General features: G+C 51.5%; 1 protein-coding gene across 1 annotated transcript; it reads left to right on the plus strand.

The window, feature by feature from the left end:
• The first annotated feature begins 514 nt into the window (after positions 1–514).
• On the plus strand, positions 515–17915 carry NTF4 (neurotrophin 4). The gene is made up of 3 exons (XM_081166938.1): positions 515–1054; positions 13810–14187; positions 16169–17915. Exon 3 carries the CDS (start codon positions 16190–16192, stop codon positions 16802–16804), a length of 615 nt encoding a protein of 204 aa, XP_081023064.1. The 5' UTR covers positions 515–1054; positions 13810–14187; positions 16169–16189; the 3' UTR covers positions 16805–17915.
• The last annotated feature ends 418 nt before the right edge of the window (positions 17916–18333 follow it).

Genomic DNA, 18333 nt, shown 5'->3' on the forward strand with positions numbered 1-18333 from the left:
GGGAAATGCCCTTTCTGGTCATCGAGGCTGTTGCTGGCTCGGCTCTTCTTCTGGACCACAGAATTGTAGCGTTGGAAAGGACCCAACTTAACCCGCAGCGGTCCCACGTGGGGATCGAACCTGCAACCTTGGCCTTTTCAGCACCATGGTGCTCTAACCGACGGCGCTCTCCCAGGCTGGGTTTTTCTTTTCCTCTCCTTCCTTCGCCCTCCTCCTCTTGTAGATTTCACGGGCTCTCTCTCGGAAAGCCGAGCCCCGACGTGGCGACGAAAGATGAAGGAGGACATTAGCTTAGATGCCTCGACGGGGTCCCCGAGGGGGGTGGGGGTCTTTTCTCGGACTTCCTCCCCCCCCCCCCCCAGCCCTGGCGCCGGGAGTTCGAGGAAACCCTCTGGGCGGGAGACTAGTCCGCGGTGAAAGACGCCGTCTCAGAAGGCGGGCATGCGCGGGGCCAGGTCACGTCTGCGCCTCGACGGGCGCCTGGCGGGCCCTTTCGGAGAGCGAGCACGGCGCGGCGGGAGAGGCGGGCGTCGGGGAGGGCAAGACCGGGCAAGCTGCAGGGAGGAGGGAAGCCTCCAGAAGCGGGAAGAAGAGCGCAGCGCAGCCTCGACGGTCTCCCCTCCGTCTAGATTCCAACACCCCGCTCCCTCCTTCTGCCGATCTTCACTTTTCTTTCTTTCATTCTTTCCTTCCTTCCTTCCTTCCTTCTCCGGCACCTCCAAACCAGTTCCTCCGGTCCTCCTCCACCTGGGTCTTTCCCTGCTCTCCGCGCCGTCCCGTCCCCTTCTCCCCCCATTTGGGGAGCGGAGGAGCCTCCCTCTCCCTCTCTCCACCCCCCCACCTTCCAATCTCCAAGTCGTCTCCAGCAGCCTTTGCGCTCGCTTGAACAGCAAAGCGGGGAATGGGATCCCGACGGTCAGCGGCTCCCCTTGGGCGTGTGGAAACCTGAAGGCGCCCGTCTGGCTGGGAGAGGAGGAGGAGGGGTGCCCCCCTCACCCCCGATGCCAAGGGGCAGGAGGACGATGGCCCGGGGCGCAGCGAGGGCGCCGTAAAGGTAAGGAGGCAAATGGGCAAGAGAGAGCTAGCCTTGGTTACTCGTAAGGAAGCCAGCTTCCTAAGATGGGGGAATCCAGCTTCAAGATCCCATTCCCTCCCAAAGAACCCAGGCGCCCGAGATTCCAGCCCCCACCCCCACCCCCAGCACAACACGCACGCACCTTTCTGCCTAGGACCCAGGCGTCCGGGATTCCAGCATGCTAGCTAAATGGACTGTTACTCCAGAGGACCCAGGCATCCAGGATTGCCTTAACTCTCCCCCTCTCTCACACACACAACCCACCCAACATTAGACCTCACTCCCCTCAGAAAGAACCCAGGAGTCCGGGCACCTCTGACGCCCTACAGGGCTTTTTGGCCCCCACTTTGCTGCCCGTCCATCCCACCCAGGTAAAGGGGGAGGGGAGGACAAGTTCATGGTCAAGGGAAATATGCCACCTTACACACACACACACACACACGCTCACATATTTGCCTACGAGTTGGGCTAGATGGAAACCAGCTGGAGAGAAGACGAACGAACGGAAAGGCGGAAATATCCCTTGCATGTTCGCCCCTTCACCCGCCTGGTTTGGATTACCTGCTGGTGATGGAAAGCAGGACGCCTGGGTTCCCTGGAAAAGTGGGTGATGCAACGCACAGGGAAGCCAGGGTCACCCCCTTACATAAACACATACAAACTCGCCCCTTTTCTCCCAAAGTCGCAGAACCCAGGAAAGGTGGATTAGAATATTGACCTTTGAAAAGCAGAAATCCCACTAGGAAGGAACCACCCAGATTGCTAGCCTTGGGAGAGGGGTTAAAGGCCAGCGTGTTCGGATCTCAGCAATCTCCGTCCAGGGCTTACCTGGGATGAGGCGGGCTCCTGGTGCAATCAAATACTGTTTGACTGCTGCTCCCGAGCAAGGTGGGCAAGAGAAATGATGAAGAACATACCAGTCAGCTCCTTGATCTCCAGATATCATTGCACTGTTTGGTTATTTTCTAACAATTCTCCCGTCGCAGATCCCAAGACATGCATGTAGGTCCCAGGCTGTCTCCCATCCCGGCACAGACCAGACCCAGACCTGCTTAGCTTCAGCAAGGTAGTGGTTTCTTATTCCATTTAACTAAGATTTAGTCTTGGACCAGAGGCAAGAATTACAGGTGCCGGCTTGGTTATTTTGCATTACTCTTCCATCCCAGGCATTCTCAGGCAGTCTCCCATCCAGGTACTGACCTGGCCCGGCCCTGCTGAGCTTCATTCAGCAAGGTGGCTGCATCTTGTGCCTTCCAGCCTAAAGTTTCCTCTACCCTCCATCCTGTTTCCCAGAGTTACACAGGCAAGACCTAAGCTTTTGTGAATAGGACAGGAGTTAGAGCAGATGTCGTACAAGAGTTTGCACATCTCTCCCATGCAGAGATGCACAGGAGGACTTGTAGCTTTGTAGACTCATTTTCTTGTATATTGTAATAGCTGGTAGAATCAGCGAGTTGTCTGAGAAAATAGATGCTCATAGGGAATAAACACATGGAATGCTCTCCCCAGGGAAGTTCACCTGGCACCTTCATTATACACCTTTAGGCGCCAGGCAAAAACGTTCCTTTTTAACCAGACATTTGGTTGATCTGATTTGCATCCCATGCACTTTTAAAATGTGGTTTTTTTGGGGGGGTGCTATTGGGTTTTTATTTTTATTATGTATCTTGTGGTTTTATATCTTGATTTTATTTTGTGAATCTCCCTGAGACCCCCGGGTATAGGGCAGTATATAAATTCAATTAATAATAATAATAATAATAATAATAATAATAATAATAATAATAATAATAGTCTGAAAATTACCTTATCCTCAAAAGGGTCCCCAGGAGTAGGTCCCAACAGTGTGGGAACTGAGTATTATGACGCGTTATGATTTTTTTCTGACTAAGGCCTAGTCTTCAGTATGTCAGGCCCCAACACCACATTTAGCCCAAACGTACATTCTTCTTGTTATTGTTCTTGTTTTACCATATCTTTGTTAGGGGACAATGCTGCTGTTGCAATCTAGTTTAGGTCAAGCTGGGATGGAAGACTGGATCCTGATACATCAGCTGAGAACCAGGCTGTGTACGCAGTCCTGTTTACCCGGCATCCAGTGCCCTCCCACCACTGGTTTGGGAAGCGTAGTACACAGAGCTGCCAATACTTCTGGGATTTCCTGGACATAGCCGGAATATGGCAGTCGGAAACGGTGTCCGGGTGGAAAATGCTGAAATGTCTGGGGAAATGTGGCAATCCTAATAGTGCACGTAGTGTTAGCCACGCTCTGTCTATCTACCTATCCGGTTTCTGTCCTGCAGTTTCTTACGAAATACTGCCTTTTGATGTGTTTTCCCATCAAAGCAGCTTTGATAGAAATGGAGGGGGGAGCAAGCAATTGAGTTGTGCTTTCAGCTGTTAAAAGTCTAGGTAAAGGGACCCCTGACCGTTAGGTCCAGTCGCGGACGACTCTGGGGTTACGGTGCTCATCTCGCTTTACTGGCCGAGGGAGCTGGCGTACAGCTTCTGGGTCATGTGGCCAGCATGACTAAGCCGCTTCTGGCAAACCAGAGCAGCGCACGGAAATGCCGTTTACCTTCCTGCTGGAGTGGTACCTATTTATCTACTTGCACTTTGACATGCTTTCAAATTGCTAGGTTGGCAGGAGCTGGGACCGAGCAACGGGAGCTCACCCCGTCGTGGGGATTCGAACCGCCAACCTTCGGATCAGCAAGCCTTAGGCTCTGTGGTTTAGACCACAGTGCCACCCGCTTCCCCGTTAAAGTCTACACAGCCCCAATGGCTTGTGGGTTAATTTGCTCTGAGTGATCACAGTAGCAGGGATGCCAACTTGAATAAAATATTGGGAGCCCCACATAATCGATCACAAGACGTGGGGTGCACACAGCATTTGAATGGCAATGCCCATCAACTGGGGGGGCTTCCCCCTTAAATATTTGGGGGGGGGCTGAAGGGAGCTCAGCTCCTAAGAGTTGGCACCTGTGAATTACCCAGCCTAGTGGCTTAGGTTCCCGGGTGCCCAACCTCATAGCTTAAAGCCAGCTCTCTTTTTCTAGAAAAAGAGGTGACCGAACTCATCATGAATGCCTCCCTTGTTGTGCCAACACTGAGTTCCAGCGAGTTCCAGCTGGGGGGAAAAGCCCTCCTTAAAGCCCAGGCAGGCAACCTGCAGCCTCCATTCTTCTCTCCGAATTCCTTCCTTCCTGTTCCCTCCTTTGGGAACATTTGGAAGAGGCAGTATTTTATGTGATAAAACAAGACAATAAAGAGCAACAACCACACACACAAAACCCTTGTTGTATGGCTTGGGGAAAAGAAGCTCTCCACCCCAGCTGTCTGACAACGGATTAGTAGGTTTCTGCCATATATCTATGTTTGTGTATGTTGCAGATCAAAGTGAAGAAAGGAATTACTTTCACTGGCTTTCCAGAAGAGTAGCTGAGCTGTTTTTATTGTGGATTAGTTAATCCAGAACACTTTTGTCTGTGCTCATCATCAGCTGTGGCTCCACCCGTCACCAGCCTGGGCTTCACCTAGTAGTCGCTTACCTGCTACACACACACACATACACACACACAAAGCAACCCTCCAGAGGGAAAATGGTTCTCCACAGTCACTGGCTTAGTAGGGAGAAGCTATCTGAATTCTTTTCGAGGGTCAAAAAGATGTCAGGACGCCTGGGTTCTCTGGAACAAATCGGATCTCCTCTTAGCCCAAGTCTCTGGGAGATTCTTTAGTCACGCGATCCAAAGGCTGAGAGGCCTTCCTCTCCGCGGCCTTTTGTCCCAAGAGCACCCTCAGGTTCTGAAGTACGCCGGTTCCCTCCAGCTTCAAGACTTGGTTTCCTGGGGCAGCAATTGCACCAAGGCATCTGCTTTCACTTCAGGGTGAATTCAGAGCTGCTTGATTGACAGGGCGAGGCATCCAAGTGTTGCTAACGCCTTCAGTAGGAGAGAGGAATGGGGGCAGGTGCTGCGATGTTTTCGCACTCCCGGGCGCTTTAGGGCTCAGAGCTGCCAACTAGGCAAGGCTGTAAAATCTCCTGGAGGGGAGATGGGGCGGAAAGGTGGCTTCGGTGCGGAGGTTTGTGGAGATGGGGAGAATACTGGACCTCCTGGGTTAAAAGGGTTAATTTAAACAACGTTGAAATCTGGGCAGTCTGCATTTCACCAGGTCTTAGGGTGCCTGCGCCAAGGATCCACACAGGCCTCAGAATCCTGGCTTTCACTTTAGCAAATGCAAGTTTCTACTCCTCATGCACGGGGGGCAGAGTCAGGGCTTGGGTTGTGGGCAGTAGTCATACAGGAGGGCTTCAGCACTTTGCATGCTGCTTCTTGTCTCCCCCTGCAGTACGACCGTATTTTTTGCTCTATAAGACTCACTTTTTCCCTCCTAAAAAGTAAGGGGAAATGTGTGTGCGTCTTATGGAGCGAATGCAGGCTGCGCAGCTATCCCAGAAGCCAGAACAGCAAGAGGGATCGCTGCTTTCACTGCGCAGCGATCCCTCTTGCTGTTCTGGCTTCTGAGATTCAGAATATTTTTTTCCTTGCTTTCCTCCTCCAAAAACTAGGTGCATCTTATGGTCTGGTGCGTCTTATAGAGTGGAAAATACGGTGCTTGCAGGTCCTATACAACCCGCTTCTCATTGTTCACCCCCTTTCCTCCTTCTCCGCAAGCCTGCATGCATGTGTGACAGAGGTGGGGACGAAGCTTCGATTTTAGAAATAGAAAGAGGAAAGGCATTGTGCAAACAAACCAAAAACCTAGCAATTGCCACGGAAATCCAAGCTGCGGGAACAGGATTGTCTTGTACAGAGAGCTTGGGGCTGCCTTGCTGCAGAAGCTGATCTGCTGCTGCCTTTGGGTGTTGGCAAAAGAAGGCCGAGACGCCCCACCGAGGGAGAGGAAATAATGAATGGGAGACTGGGAGCCCCCTCTGCGGGAGCTGCGGGCCAGAACTCTGGGCATCCTCCACAAAGCCGCAGCTTCCTGCTTGCTGCTCGGTGCTTGCGCTGCTCGGTGGCAGGTCGCAGCCTGCCCGGTGCTAAGCTACGCATACCTCCTCGGAGCAGGGGCTGGTTCCCCTGCGCTGACTGCCTGCAGCTTCGCACAGCGGCAGCACCCACAACCCGCCCCCCCCTTTCTTGCGGGAGAGGGAGAGGTCACGGGCACAGGGCACTGGGGGGGGGGAGAGAACAGATAGATGCTTCTGCCAATAGCCCAAGGGTCGGGCTTAACTCTCTTCAGAGTTGTTTGCTTAGCCACTAGGCACCACTCCCCTGCCAGGGAATCCAGGAGCCCAAGCCTCACCCTGCTCTAAGCCAGAGAACACTGGCTTCCAGAGTCCTTTCCCCAGGCTGCCCAGCCATGAAACAACACCATTCTCCCCCACTCCAAGGGGGCTCGATCCCCCATCCCTCTGCCCTAACCTGTTTGGATTCCACTTTGTTCCTGGAGACCCTTGAGCTTGTAGCCCCTTCTTTTCTTCCTTCCCCTTGGTAGGGAAAGCAGGAGTTCTATAATCGTAGAATTATAGGGTTGGAAGGGACCCGAGAGTCATCTAGCCCAACCCGCCCCCTGCAATGCAGGAATCTCAGCTAAGGCATCCATGACAGATGGCCGTCCAACCTCTGCTTAGAAACCTCCAAGGGAGGAGAGTCCACAACCTCCCGAGGGAGGTTCCACTGTCAGAACAGCTCTTAGCACCAGAAAGTTCTTCCTGATCTTGATCTCCGTGACTTGAAGCCATAGGTTGGGGTCTTGCACTCTGGAGCAGCAGAAAACAAGCTTACTCCATCTTCCACGTGGCAGCTCTTAAGGTATTTGAAGATCGCAGGTGGCGCTGTGGGTTAAACCACAGAGCCTAGGACTTGTCAACCAGAAGGTCGGAGGTTTGAATCCCCGCGACGGGGTGAGCTCCCGTTGCTCAGTCCCTGCTCCTGCCAACCTAGCAGTTCGAAAGCGCGTCAAAGTGCAATTAGATAAATAGGTACCGCTCCGGCGGGAAGGTAAACGGCTTTTCCGTGCGCTGCTCTGGTTCGCCAGAAGCGGCTTAGTCATGCTGGCCACATGACCCGGAAACTGTACGCCGGCTCCCTCAGCCAATAAAGCGAGATGAGCACCACAACCCCAGAGTCGGCCATGACTGAACCTAATGGTCAGGGGTCCCTTTACCTTTACTTATCATGTCTCCTCCTCTCAGTCTCCTCTTTTCTAGGCTAAACATATCCATCTCCCTCAAGCTTAAGGCTTGGTTTCCACACATTTGATCATTTTGGTTGCTCTCCTCTGTACCCGTTTCCATAGCCCTTTGTGATTGGGTGTGTGTGTGTGTGTGTGTGTGTGTGTGCAAAAGATGGAGGACCAGAGTGGCACCAGAGTTGAGCCAGCCCATCACAGATTTGCCCCCATCCTCTCCCTCCTTGCTGAGTTTATAGATCATAGAATTGTAGAGTTGGAAGGGACCCTGAGGATCATCTAGTCCAGGGGTCAGCAAAGCTTTTCAGCAGGGGGCCGGTCCACTGTCCCTCAGACCTTGTGGGGGGCCGGACTATATTTTGAAGGGAAAAAATGAATGAATTCCTATGCCCCACAAATAACCCAGAGATGCATTTTAAATAAAAGGACACATTCTACTCATGTAAAAACACGCTGATTCCCAGACCGTCCACAGACCAGATTTAGAAGGCAATTGGGCCAGATCCGGCCCCCGGGCCTTAGTTTGCCTACCCACGATCTAGTTCAACCCTCTGCAACGCAGGAATATGGCTGATCTCCCCTACAGGGATCGAACCTGCAAGCTTGGCATTATCAACACTGTGCTCTAACCAACTGAGCTATCCAGGCTGAGCTCTATAATGGCAACACTAAGGCTGAGGAGGAAGAAGGTGGCAGCTGGTGCCACCCCTGGACAGGATGTAAGGAGGTCAGTCAGTTGGGTGCTGGCTGAGATTGTGGGTCATCATTGTCCCATCTGTCCTAATGGACAAATTGCCACTTTACGGGGCCCTAACTCCGTCCCAATTCCTTTCTGGCTCCCCTTAGTCTGCCCATGCCTTTCTCTGGATGTGGGAGTTCAGGAGATGCCAGGGCAGTATGTCTTGTTTGTGTCTCACACAGCCTGATCCCCGTAACCCCCTTCCATGCAATCTCTCCCAGTCCTTCACAGGCAAAGAGACGGCTTATTCCCCAATTGCCTCCTAGTCCCTATTCCTCCCCCCCCCCACTCCACCCCATTCTCCTGTGTCCCCTCCAGGATGAATGGCAGGGGTGAGGAAGGTAAAGGGATTCAGCTCAGCCAAGATTGGCTGCTGAAGGATGGCAGGGGGTGGGGGTGGGGGGGAAGAAAGGGAGAGCGGGTGGGGGTGGGAAGTTAGAGCTCCATCAGTGTCAGTTTCAAAGGCGAGAGGGATTAGCTACCCTCCCAACCCCATCCCCCACGTGGCTGTCCTCCCCAGATGTTGCTACATCTGGATCCCATTCCCCTGGCTCCCGGCAGCAGCTGCAGGATTCGCAGGCGTCACCTGATGTTTCCCAGCTGCCCCTGGGGTGGGATGGGGCGGCGGCGAGCTTTTGAGTTAAAAAGGTGTTTCGTAAGCCTCTATCTCCACCCGGGAAGTGGCTTAAGACGGAATCAGACCATTGGTCTGGCTGCAGTTCTCCAGGGGTTCCAGACAGCGGTTCCCTCGGTCTAAACCACTGAGCCTCTTGGACTTGTTGATCAGAAGGTCAGCAGTTCGAATCCCCTCGACAGGGTGAGCTCCCATTGCTCAGTCCCAGCTCCTGCCAACCTAGCAATTTGAAAGCACGCCAGTGCAAGTAGATAAATAGGTACCACTGCGGCGGGAAGGTAATTGGCGTTTCCATGCACTCTGGCTTCCATCACGGTGTTTCTTTGCGCCAGAAGCGCTTTAGTCATGCTGGCCACATGACCCGGAAAACCATCTGTGGACAAACGCTGGCTCCCTCGGCCTGAAAGCGAGATGAGCGCTGCAACCCCATAGTCGCCTTTGACTGGACTTAACCGTCCAGGGGTCCTTTACGTTTCCCTTTACTTTTTTCTCTCACATCCTTGCACCAGAGACGCCTGGGATCGAACCTGCAACCTTCTGCATGCAAAGCAGAGGCTCTACCACTGAGCCAGTCTTTGGGAAGAAGTGGGTTGCTTGTGGCATGAGCTTAGACTTCAGGGCCAGCTCAGCATCACAGCATTTCAATTCCAGGAGGTGGAAATGAATTTCAGTTCTCTTGCATTTCAGTTCAAGAGACATGCTTTTTGAAAGGGACCCTGGAATTGGATTTACCAGTTGTTGTCTGCTTAGCCACTAGGCACCACTCCCCTGCCAGGGAAGCCAGGAGCCCAAGCCTCGCCCTGCTCTAAGCCAGAGAACACTGGCTTCCAGAGTCCTTTCCCCAGTCCTTGGTGTTGTTCCCAAAACAGGGCCACTGAGAAGCAAAGTGCGAGAACCCTCAAGTCTGAAGAAGTACAGAAACAAATTTGGAACACCATAAAAATAAAGGAAGCAAAAGGAAACACTTTCCCCTAGGGTTAAATAATAATAATAATAATAATAATAATAATAATAATAATAATAATAATAATAATTTATTATTTATACCCCGCCCACCTGGCTGGGTTTCCCCAGCCACTCTGGGCGGCTTCCAACAAAACACTAAAATACAATAATCTATTAAACATAAAAGTTTCCCTAAACAGGGCTGCCTTCAGATGTCTTCTAAAAGTTTGATAGTTGTTTTTCTCTTTGACATCTGGTGGGAGGGCGCTCCACAGGGCGGGTGCCACTACCGAGAAGGCCCTCTGCCTGGTTCCCTGTAACTTGGCTTCTCGCAGTGAGGGAACCACCAGAAGGCCCTCGGCACTGGACCTCAGTGTCCGGGTAGAACGATGGAGGAAAGGAAAGTTACTTTAGTAAGAGGGCCTGGGAGCTGCAGCCTGTAGGTCAGAGGCATGGTCAATACGATAAGAGGAATTCAGAGACATATCTTGCCCTTTCTAGCAGTATCCTAAGGAGAGTATGTATGGTTGATTTGCTCAGACCTTGAAGGATGACACTCCTGTTTGAGAGCAAAGGTACAGAGCAACATTTTGGTGTAGCTTCTACCCAGTGTTTGGAATTAGCCAGGCGCCAGGCGCATTTTGCACCTGGCTATCGACAACTTGAGGGACGCGGGTGGCGCTGTGGGTTAAACCACAGAGCCTTGGACTTGCCGATCAGAAGGTCAGCAGTTCAAATCCCCATGACGGGGTGAGCTCCCGTTGCTCGATCCCTGCTCCTGCCAACCTAGCAGTTCGAAAGCATGTCAAAGTGCAAGTAGATAAATAGGTACCGCTCCGGCGGGAAGGTAAACGGCGTTTCCGTGCGCTGCTCTGGTTCACCAGAAGCAGCTTAGTCATGCTGGCCACATGACCCGGAAGCTGTATGCCGGCTCCCTCGGCCAGTAAAGCGAGATGAGCGCCGCAACCCCAGAGTCGGCCATGACTGGACCTAATGGTCAGGGGTCCCTTTACCTTTACCTATCGACAACCTGGGACCAAGTGAAGATGGCTGGGTGCCAGGATGGTGCCTGACACGTCTACCATCTGGAGGTGCATGCCTGGGGATCATTGGATCGGGACTGTTTTTACCCACTGACACCACATCCTGTAGAATTCTGTCCGTTATATTTTATCTGCATGATCAGAATGAATTTCTGGAACCAAAATGCTTTTTCTGTGCAGCCTGAGCAGGAGCAGTCGCTATTAATAATAGCCAAATATATATGTGGGCTGTTCCTGGATCCAGCGACTTTTCTTCTTTGAAGTTCTCAGAGCTCTTAACCTAGCTCAAGGTCATCATCTGAACTAGCCAGATGTTTCACTGAGAATCCATCAGTCAGTCCATAAGACTTTAGAGCCATCTTTCCCCAAAATGGCAACCAGACCTTCCGTTTTGGTGACTGTAACCCTGGTTTAAGGAGCCACTTAGCACCTAGCTTATATATCTGAGTTTCTAGAGCACTGCTTCCTCAGTATAAAGGTAAACACTACTGGCCGACGGAGGACCGTGACAAGTGCCAGAGCACACGGAAACGCTGTTTACTTTCCCGCCAGAGTGGTACCTATTTATCTACTTGCACTAGTGTGCTTTCGAACTGTTAGGTTGGTAGGAGCTGGGACAGAGCAACGGGAGCTCACCCCGTCGCAGGGATTTGAACCGCCAACCTTCTGATTGGCAAGCCCAAGAGGCTCAGTGGTTTAGACCACAGCGCCACCCGTGTCCTTTCTTTACCTTCTACTGTATGGCATATTGTGGTGCTCCATTCCATTGTCTGGTAGGGGGATTATGATCAACAAACGTAACCCAGATAGTTTTGCAATGGTCTGGCGATTGTCAGCTTGTGGTAACACAGAGGCAGGATATATCATTCGTGGCACCAGCATTGTGAGTTGCTCTCCCTGCCGAAGTACAAGAGACCCCCATCGATATTGGCAACCTGCCAGCTCTTGACAACAGACCTGTTTAAACAAGCATTTCCCTGATCTCCTAACCCGAACCTCCTGTTTTAACTGCTTTAATGGACTGGTTTCCTCACACATTTTAATTGCGGATGTTTATTTTAATGTTTTGTCAGGATTGTTTTATTGTGTCTTTCAATTACGCACGTTTATGTTCTTTTTGTAATTGGTTTTATACTTGTAAACTGCTGAGTAGCCACTTTGGCAATTATAAGTGGTATATAAATTAATTAAATCGTCATAAATGAGGGTTGTGTCCTGCATGATCTCTTGGGTGTCTTCCAGCGCCCTTGGAACATTAAAAAACAAAATTGTTCTTGATGTTATCATGTGGATTACAGCAGAGGTAGCCAACGTGCTGCACTCCAGATGTTTTGGCTTCAGGCAGCATGGCCAATTATACAGGATGATTGGCAGCTGTAGTCCAGAACATCTGCATGGCACCATGTTGGCTGCTGATGGATTAGGAACAAGAGCTGGGAAGGGCACTTGCATTCTTATGTTCTTTGCAAACTGGGTGGGATCCAGAGCAGGTGTTATGTAGAACCATGTCTCCATCCTGAGTTCTTGGGGAGGAGAAAGATCGAGTGAGCTTTAGCCATGGGACAGAGATCCAGAACCTTCTGGATTCAGTAAAAAGGCAAGAGACATTGCACGGTTCTCTGAAAACACTGAGCACCTGTTGCAGTGTATCCTTACCTCCTAGTAGTTCTGCTGTTCAGTATTCCTGTCAGCCAGCCATACCCTCCCTGAGGAAACTGGGATAACCAGCCTCAGACATGCTTAATTCTATTTGATGCATGAAAGGGTTAAGACCATAGAGCAGAGTTTTCCAGACTTTTCATGCTGGTGACACTAGCAAAACGGAGGTTAAACTAACCGTTTTCCAGCCCTGGCAGGAGCGCAGGGAGCATTTGCATGACACACCTACACACTGCAGCCAGAGCACTAATGTGTCGTGACGCACAGTTTGGAAAGCTCTGCCACAGAGTAAGCTGTCCTGCCAGGCTTAGCTCACCTTGGGAGGGACTAGATAATCAACGTGTGAGGTCTGAACTGCTTGCTCCACTTCAGACCGCATGGCTCTCACAAGCCAATAATTTAGGAGCTTTCATCACTTTAAAAGGTAAAGGTAAAGGGACCCCTGACCATTAGGTTAGTCGTGGCCGACTCTGGGGTTGCGGTGCTCATCTCGCTTTATTGGCCGAGGGAGCCGGCGTACAGCTTCCGGGTCATGTGGCCAGCATGACTAAGCCGCTTCTGGCGAACCAGAGCAGCGCACGGAAATGCCGTTTACCTTCCTGCAGGAGTGGTACCTATTTATCTACTTGCACTTTGATGTGCTTTCGAACTGCTAGGTTGGCAGGAGCAGGGACTGAGCAACGGGAGCTCACCCCGTTGTGGGGATTCGAACTGCCAACCTTCTGATTGGCAAGTCCTAGGTTCTGTGGTTTAACCCACAGTGCCACCTGCGTCCCTGTGGAACTAAACTAACAGTTCGCAGGATTCTTGGGGGGGGGGGAGTAAAGCATGTTAAATGTATGGCATGCCTCCCTCTTCTTCTTTGGCAATCACTTGTAGTCGAATTAGATTGTCTTCCATGAATATGGTTTTAACAATGAGTCCATAAGTGATTGTGGAGGCCAATTCTGGATCCACACGTCCTTCCACAGTGGGGACATAGATTTCCGGGCAGGAGTTGATCACGGTGAGGATTTGCCAAACATGCCTTCCTCTTAGCATGTATCGTCCTGAGTTCGTGTTTATGGTGTGTACACAGCCAACTGAAACAACGGAAGGTTGGAATATGTCACAGAGGGGATTTTATGCAAAGGTGAAGGTACTAAACCCCCTGAGGATTTTTGCAAGGAAACCTGGGACTCCTCAATCTTGTCCAGGGGTCGGCAAGGTTAACCTCACCTGGGCCGGTTCACTCCGTGGGCCGGATTGCACATGTGTGTGAGCACGCCTGCCCACGAATTCCAGCTTTTGTGTCTGCGCAGACGCAATTTCCGGCGCTGCAGAAGCGAGTCCCTTTGCCGTGCTGCGCCAGTTTAGCGCAGCACGCGGGGACTCGCTGAGCAGGCGGCTCAGTTTGGGGACAGCTTGTAGACCGGTTAAACAACCCCCATGGGCTGTTTGTGGCCCGTGGGCCTTAGGTTGCCTACTCTGATCTTGTCCATTGAAGAGTTTGTTTTTTTGTCTCCTCTGCCAGATGCTGTGAGTAGCATCAAGCCCTCAAGTGAATGACACCCCAGAGCATCTTCCTGTCCTCTGAGACAGAGACGAAACACTTGCTTCTGTGAGAAAGGTCCCTTCTCCTTGCTCATCCCGCGGAGAAGCAAAGATGCAGCGTGAGATCTGCAGACGTCCCAAGGAGCCTAGACTTCTGGGCACGTGAGCTGCGAGGAAGCACCAGCACCCATTAAGGGACAGGGCGGCAGAAAGCAGCTCTCGCTACAGAAATAAAGGACCCCTTCCTTCCCAGGCTGGCTTGCGTCAGGGAGCATCACAGCAGGACGCTAGCCTGGAAGGTCATGATTAAAACCTGGAATCTGCTTGGCTGTGATTGAAGAAAGCATTGAACCCACAGGTAACTGTCCCGTCACCCCATCTACTCCCATCCCCATCAATTGAATTTACCGTACTTTTCCATGTATAAGACGAGGTTTTTTTTCTTAAAAAGTTACATCCAAAAATTGGGGTCGCCTTATACATGGATAAGGGACGCAGGTGGCGCTGTGGGTTAAACCACAGAGCCTACGACTTGCTGATCAGAAGGTCGGTGGTTCAAATCCCCGCGACGGGGTGAGCTCCCGTTGCTTGGTCCCTGCTCCTGCCACCCTAGCAGTTCGAAAGCATGTCAAAGTGCAAGTAGATAAATAGGTACCACTCTGGCGGGAAGGTAAACGGCGTTTCCGTGCGCTGCTCTGGTTCACCAGAAGCGGCTTAGTCATGCTGGCCACATGACCCGGAAGCTGTACGCTGGCTCCCTCGGCCAATAAAGCGAGATGAGCGCCGCAACCCCAGAGTTGGCCACGACTGGACCAACGGTCAGGGGTCCCTTTACCTTTTATACATGGATAGTGCATAGGGTGGGACGTGGGATTGGTTCCTGCTGCGAGCCAGAGATCGTCAGCAGCTATTGGGCGTGTTGCGGCAAAGGCTGGGGTTGATTGGTTGCCGCTGTGGCAATAGGGCGGGCAATTTGTGGCTTTCAGCGTCAGGCAGATGGGTGAGCGATTTTCGGCAATCTCTGAAAAAAGGCTTAACAACTTTATGCCACCCCCCCCAAAAAAAGCTCAAAAATTGGGCAATCCTCCCCCCCCCCACATAGCTCAACAACTCCTGGCAACATCCCCTCATTTTCTTAATTTTGAGTCCCCCAAAATAGGGGGCGTCTTAAACATGGGGGTGGGTTATACATGGAAAAGTACGGTATATGTCTCTCGCTGCCCAAATAGGCTTCTGACAGTGCAGTTTCTAACCATGTCTGCCCAGAAGGAAGTCCTGTTGCAGGGATAACACTGCAAGTACATTTGCAAAGTTAAGCAGGGTCTGCTATGGTTTCAAATTGGATGGGGGACCACACGTTGAAATTCCTGCATCGCCCCAGCCCTTGAGGTTCTCATCTAGCTCTATGATTTTACTATTCTATTGAATTCAGTAGGTCAACAACTTTGCCAAAAGAAGCTTAGCAACTGTTTGAAATATGGCAACTGTACCATAAACCCCATCAAATAGCTCTGTGCCCTGTCCAATTGTTGCTTTGTGGTGCCAAAATACTTCTGACCCTGTTTTGAGCTAACCTAAAGGCAAATTCTGCCAGTATTTTTAATTTGCCATTTTCACTGCCTGTTTGTACTGTTTCACTCTGCTGGTGTCATTTGTACCTGTTGCTGCGGCAATATTTTTAAAGAGGTTTATTATTTATCTTTTGTGTAATACAATCATTATACCACTTGATTGTATAGTGGATGCTCAGGTTATTTATGTGATCCATGCGGGAGGCACGTTCGCAACCCGCAACGTTTGCATCCCGCAGCGCCGTGTCTGCACACACGCAGGTTGCGATTCGGTGCTTCTGCACATGCGCAAAGTGTGATTTCAAAACCCGGAAATAACCCATTCCGGTACTTCCGGGTTTCGGCTCGTCCGTAATCTGAAAAAACGCAACCTGAAGCGTCTGTAACCTGAGGTACGACTGTATTAAGATCTCTCTAAGTGCCTTGCAATAGGTAATAAACTGATCTTTTTTTAAAAAAAGAAAGAAAAGATACTTATTCAAAGATATACAAAAATGCATACTCATTACAAAGTATCTTTTTTATGATATACTACTGAGATAAAACAGCTACTTAGTCTAGAAGAGAACAAAGTCAGAAGGAAGAAAAGAGAAGGAAAGGAGAAATCAAAAGAAAGAGAACATGAGAAAAAAAAATAAATAATAAAATTATCTATTAAAAATAGTGAAAATAATGACGGGGATCCATAGATCTGTCTCATTTTCTCGAGCCCTTTGTCGGCAGGCGTGCAGCATTTCTGGAGACTCATTTCTCTCCCTGTCTTCCCAGGTCCCCGCCGCGCAGAGAGTGATGCTTGTTCTGTTCCATGCCATGGTCACGCCACTGCTCTGCGTCATCCGTGCTGCTCCCCTTCCCAGCGCCAGTACCCAGTCCAACGCCACCGATGTCCTCTGGGCCGAGACCCCCCTGAGGGACTGGGACCTCTTTTCTCCGCGTGTCACTCTTTCCAACAGCGAACCGGCAGAGCCGCCCTTGCTTTTCCTCATGGAGGACTCGAACGCCCAGCCGGCGCAGGCCGCAAACCGGACTCTCAGGTCCAAGCGGTCGTTGGACGGATCCCTCCGCCGGGGAGAAATGTCGGTGTGCGACAGCGTCAACGTCTGGGTGACCAACAAGCGGACAGCCGTCGACATCCGCGCCAAAACCGTGACGGTGCTTTCTGAGGTCCAGACGCTGACCGGCCCGCTGAAGCAATATTTCTTCGAGACCAAGTGTAACCCGGCTGGGGGCACGGCGAGTGGCTGCCGGGGTGTGGACCGCCGACACTGGATCTCCGAGTGCAAGGCCAAACAGTCGTACGTGAGGGCGCTCACCATGGATTCCGACAAGATCGTGACCTGGCGCTGGATCCGAATCGACACCGCGTGCGTCTGCACCCTGCTCACTCGTACTGGTCGGACGTAGGGAGACAGGCGACTGGTAATCTACCTTTGTCACTTTGGCTACTGAAGAGATGGAGATGGAGCAATGGGACCACTAGGCCCAAGATGGCCGCCCTTTGGCCAAGGGAAATGTGCATGGTTCCCATTGGACAAGAAGAAAGGTGTGTGGTCCTGGCTGATTGGCAGGCCCCAGGCTGCCTTGTCTGGCTCTGCTTATTGGCCCGCGAAGTCCCTGTCAACAAGGTTCATCGTCGCAAACGTGGCCATTGGCTGGACGGGATAGACGTTGTTGCTGCACTTCTACAGTGGAGAAGCAAACTTTAAGCATTATTGAGATGCAGCCAGGCAGACCTTGTGGACTGGAGGGGCCATGATGGGGCCCCTAGTGGTCAAAACTTCATACCTACCACATGTGTCAGGGCACTGGGGTCTTGTGGGTGCTGCTTTAGAGTCACTACAACCTGCCTTTGGCTGCCTCTCTCTCACACACACACCAATGCTGCCATTGCACCCTTGCGGCGCACAGCAGACTCCAGAGTCCTTCCCTCAGCGCAGTCTGCGAGATCAGGGCTTTTCGACTGCCTACCCTCGGGGAACCTGTTCCATCTCGGCGCATTTGCCAAAGATTCCCTGCGTGTGCACGGCAGGTGGATCCTAGGGAATGTTTTAGGGCGTGTTGTCTGTACACACATAGGCACCAACCACGCCTGCCAGGCCTCACCGCTGCTTTGTGGATACCAGACGCATGCAGCCTCGATGCAGGTGCCCAATCTGCCGCTTTGCATGCGCCCCACTTTCCCTTTCAGCTGCCGATTGGAGTGGGAGATCCATTGAATCTGAAGTCCATCACGACTGATATATTAATTGAGGAGCCTGGGATAAGCGTCTGAGAGATCCGTAGAGTTCTTTTGGAACATACTTTTTCGGGGTAGGGGGGGGATTGCTAGGTGTAAGTTTCCTTCTGGAATCTCCCTTCCCTCATTCTGTTTCCTCTCTTCATATTTATTACCTCCCTTCCCTCCAGCTACAGCCTGTGTCTGACCTGATCCTGTCGTCTTAATTATTAACTTATTTGCGTTCATTACTCTGGAGGGGGGGGGAATGATTTCTAGGAAAGTGTGTGTGATGTCTGTGTGTGGAGGTGGGTGGGGAGGATTAAAAAGCAAAAAGTCATGTCTGCCTGCTGCTTGGATTTCCTGTGTCCTGAATGTCTTCCTTTTGGCTGGGGGGGGGGCGGGCTCCTGGGGGGGGGGGAAGGAGCGTGCGGAAAGCAAGACTCATGGGAAAGAAATGTGGGTGGCAGCCAGCTCCTCCCTGACAGCCCAAACCTTCCTAGTAGCTCTCTCAGGCTGCATATACAACAAACATCTAAAGGCACCTTTTGCAGAGCCCCAAAAGAATCCTGGTAACTGTAGTTTGCTCCACGCAGAGCTACAATTCCCAGCACCCTTAACCAAGTACAGTGGTAAGGTAAAGGTAAAGGTACCCCTGCCCGTACGGGCCAGTCGTGTCCGACTCTAGGGTTGTGCGCCCATCTCACTTAAGAGGCCG

This window comes from Podarcis bocagei (assembly GCF_964188305.1).
Source record: "Podarcis bocagei genome assembly, chromosome: 13".
Classification (NCBI taxonomy): domain Eukaryota; kingdom Metazoa; phylum Chordata; class Lepidosauria; order Squamata; family Lacertidae; genus Podarcis; species Podarcis bocagei.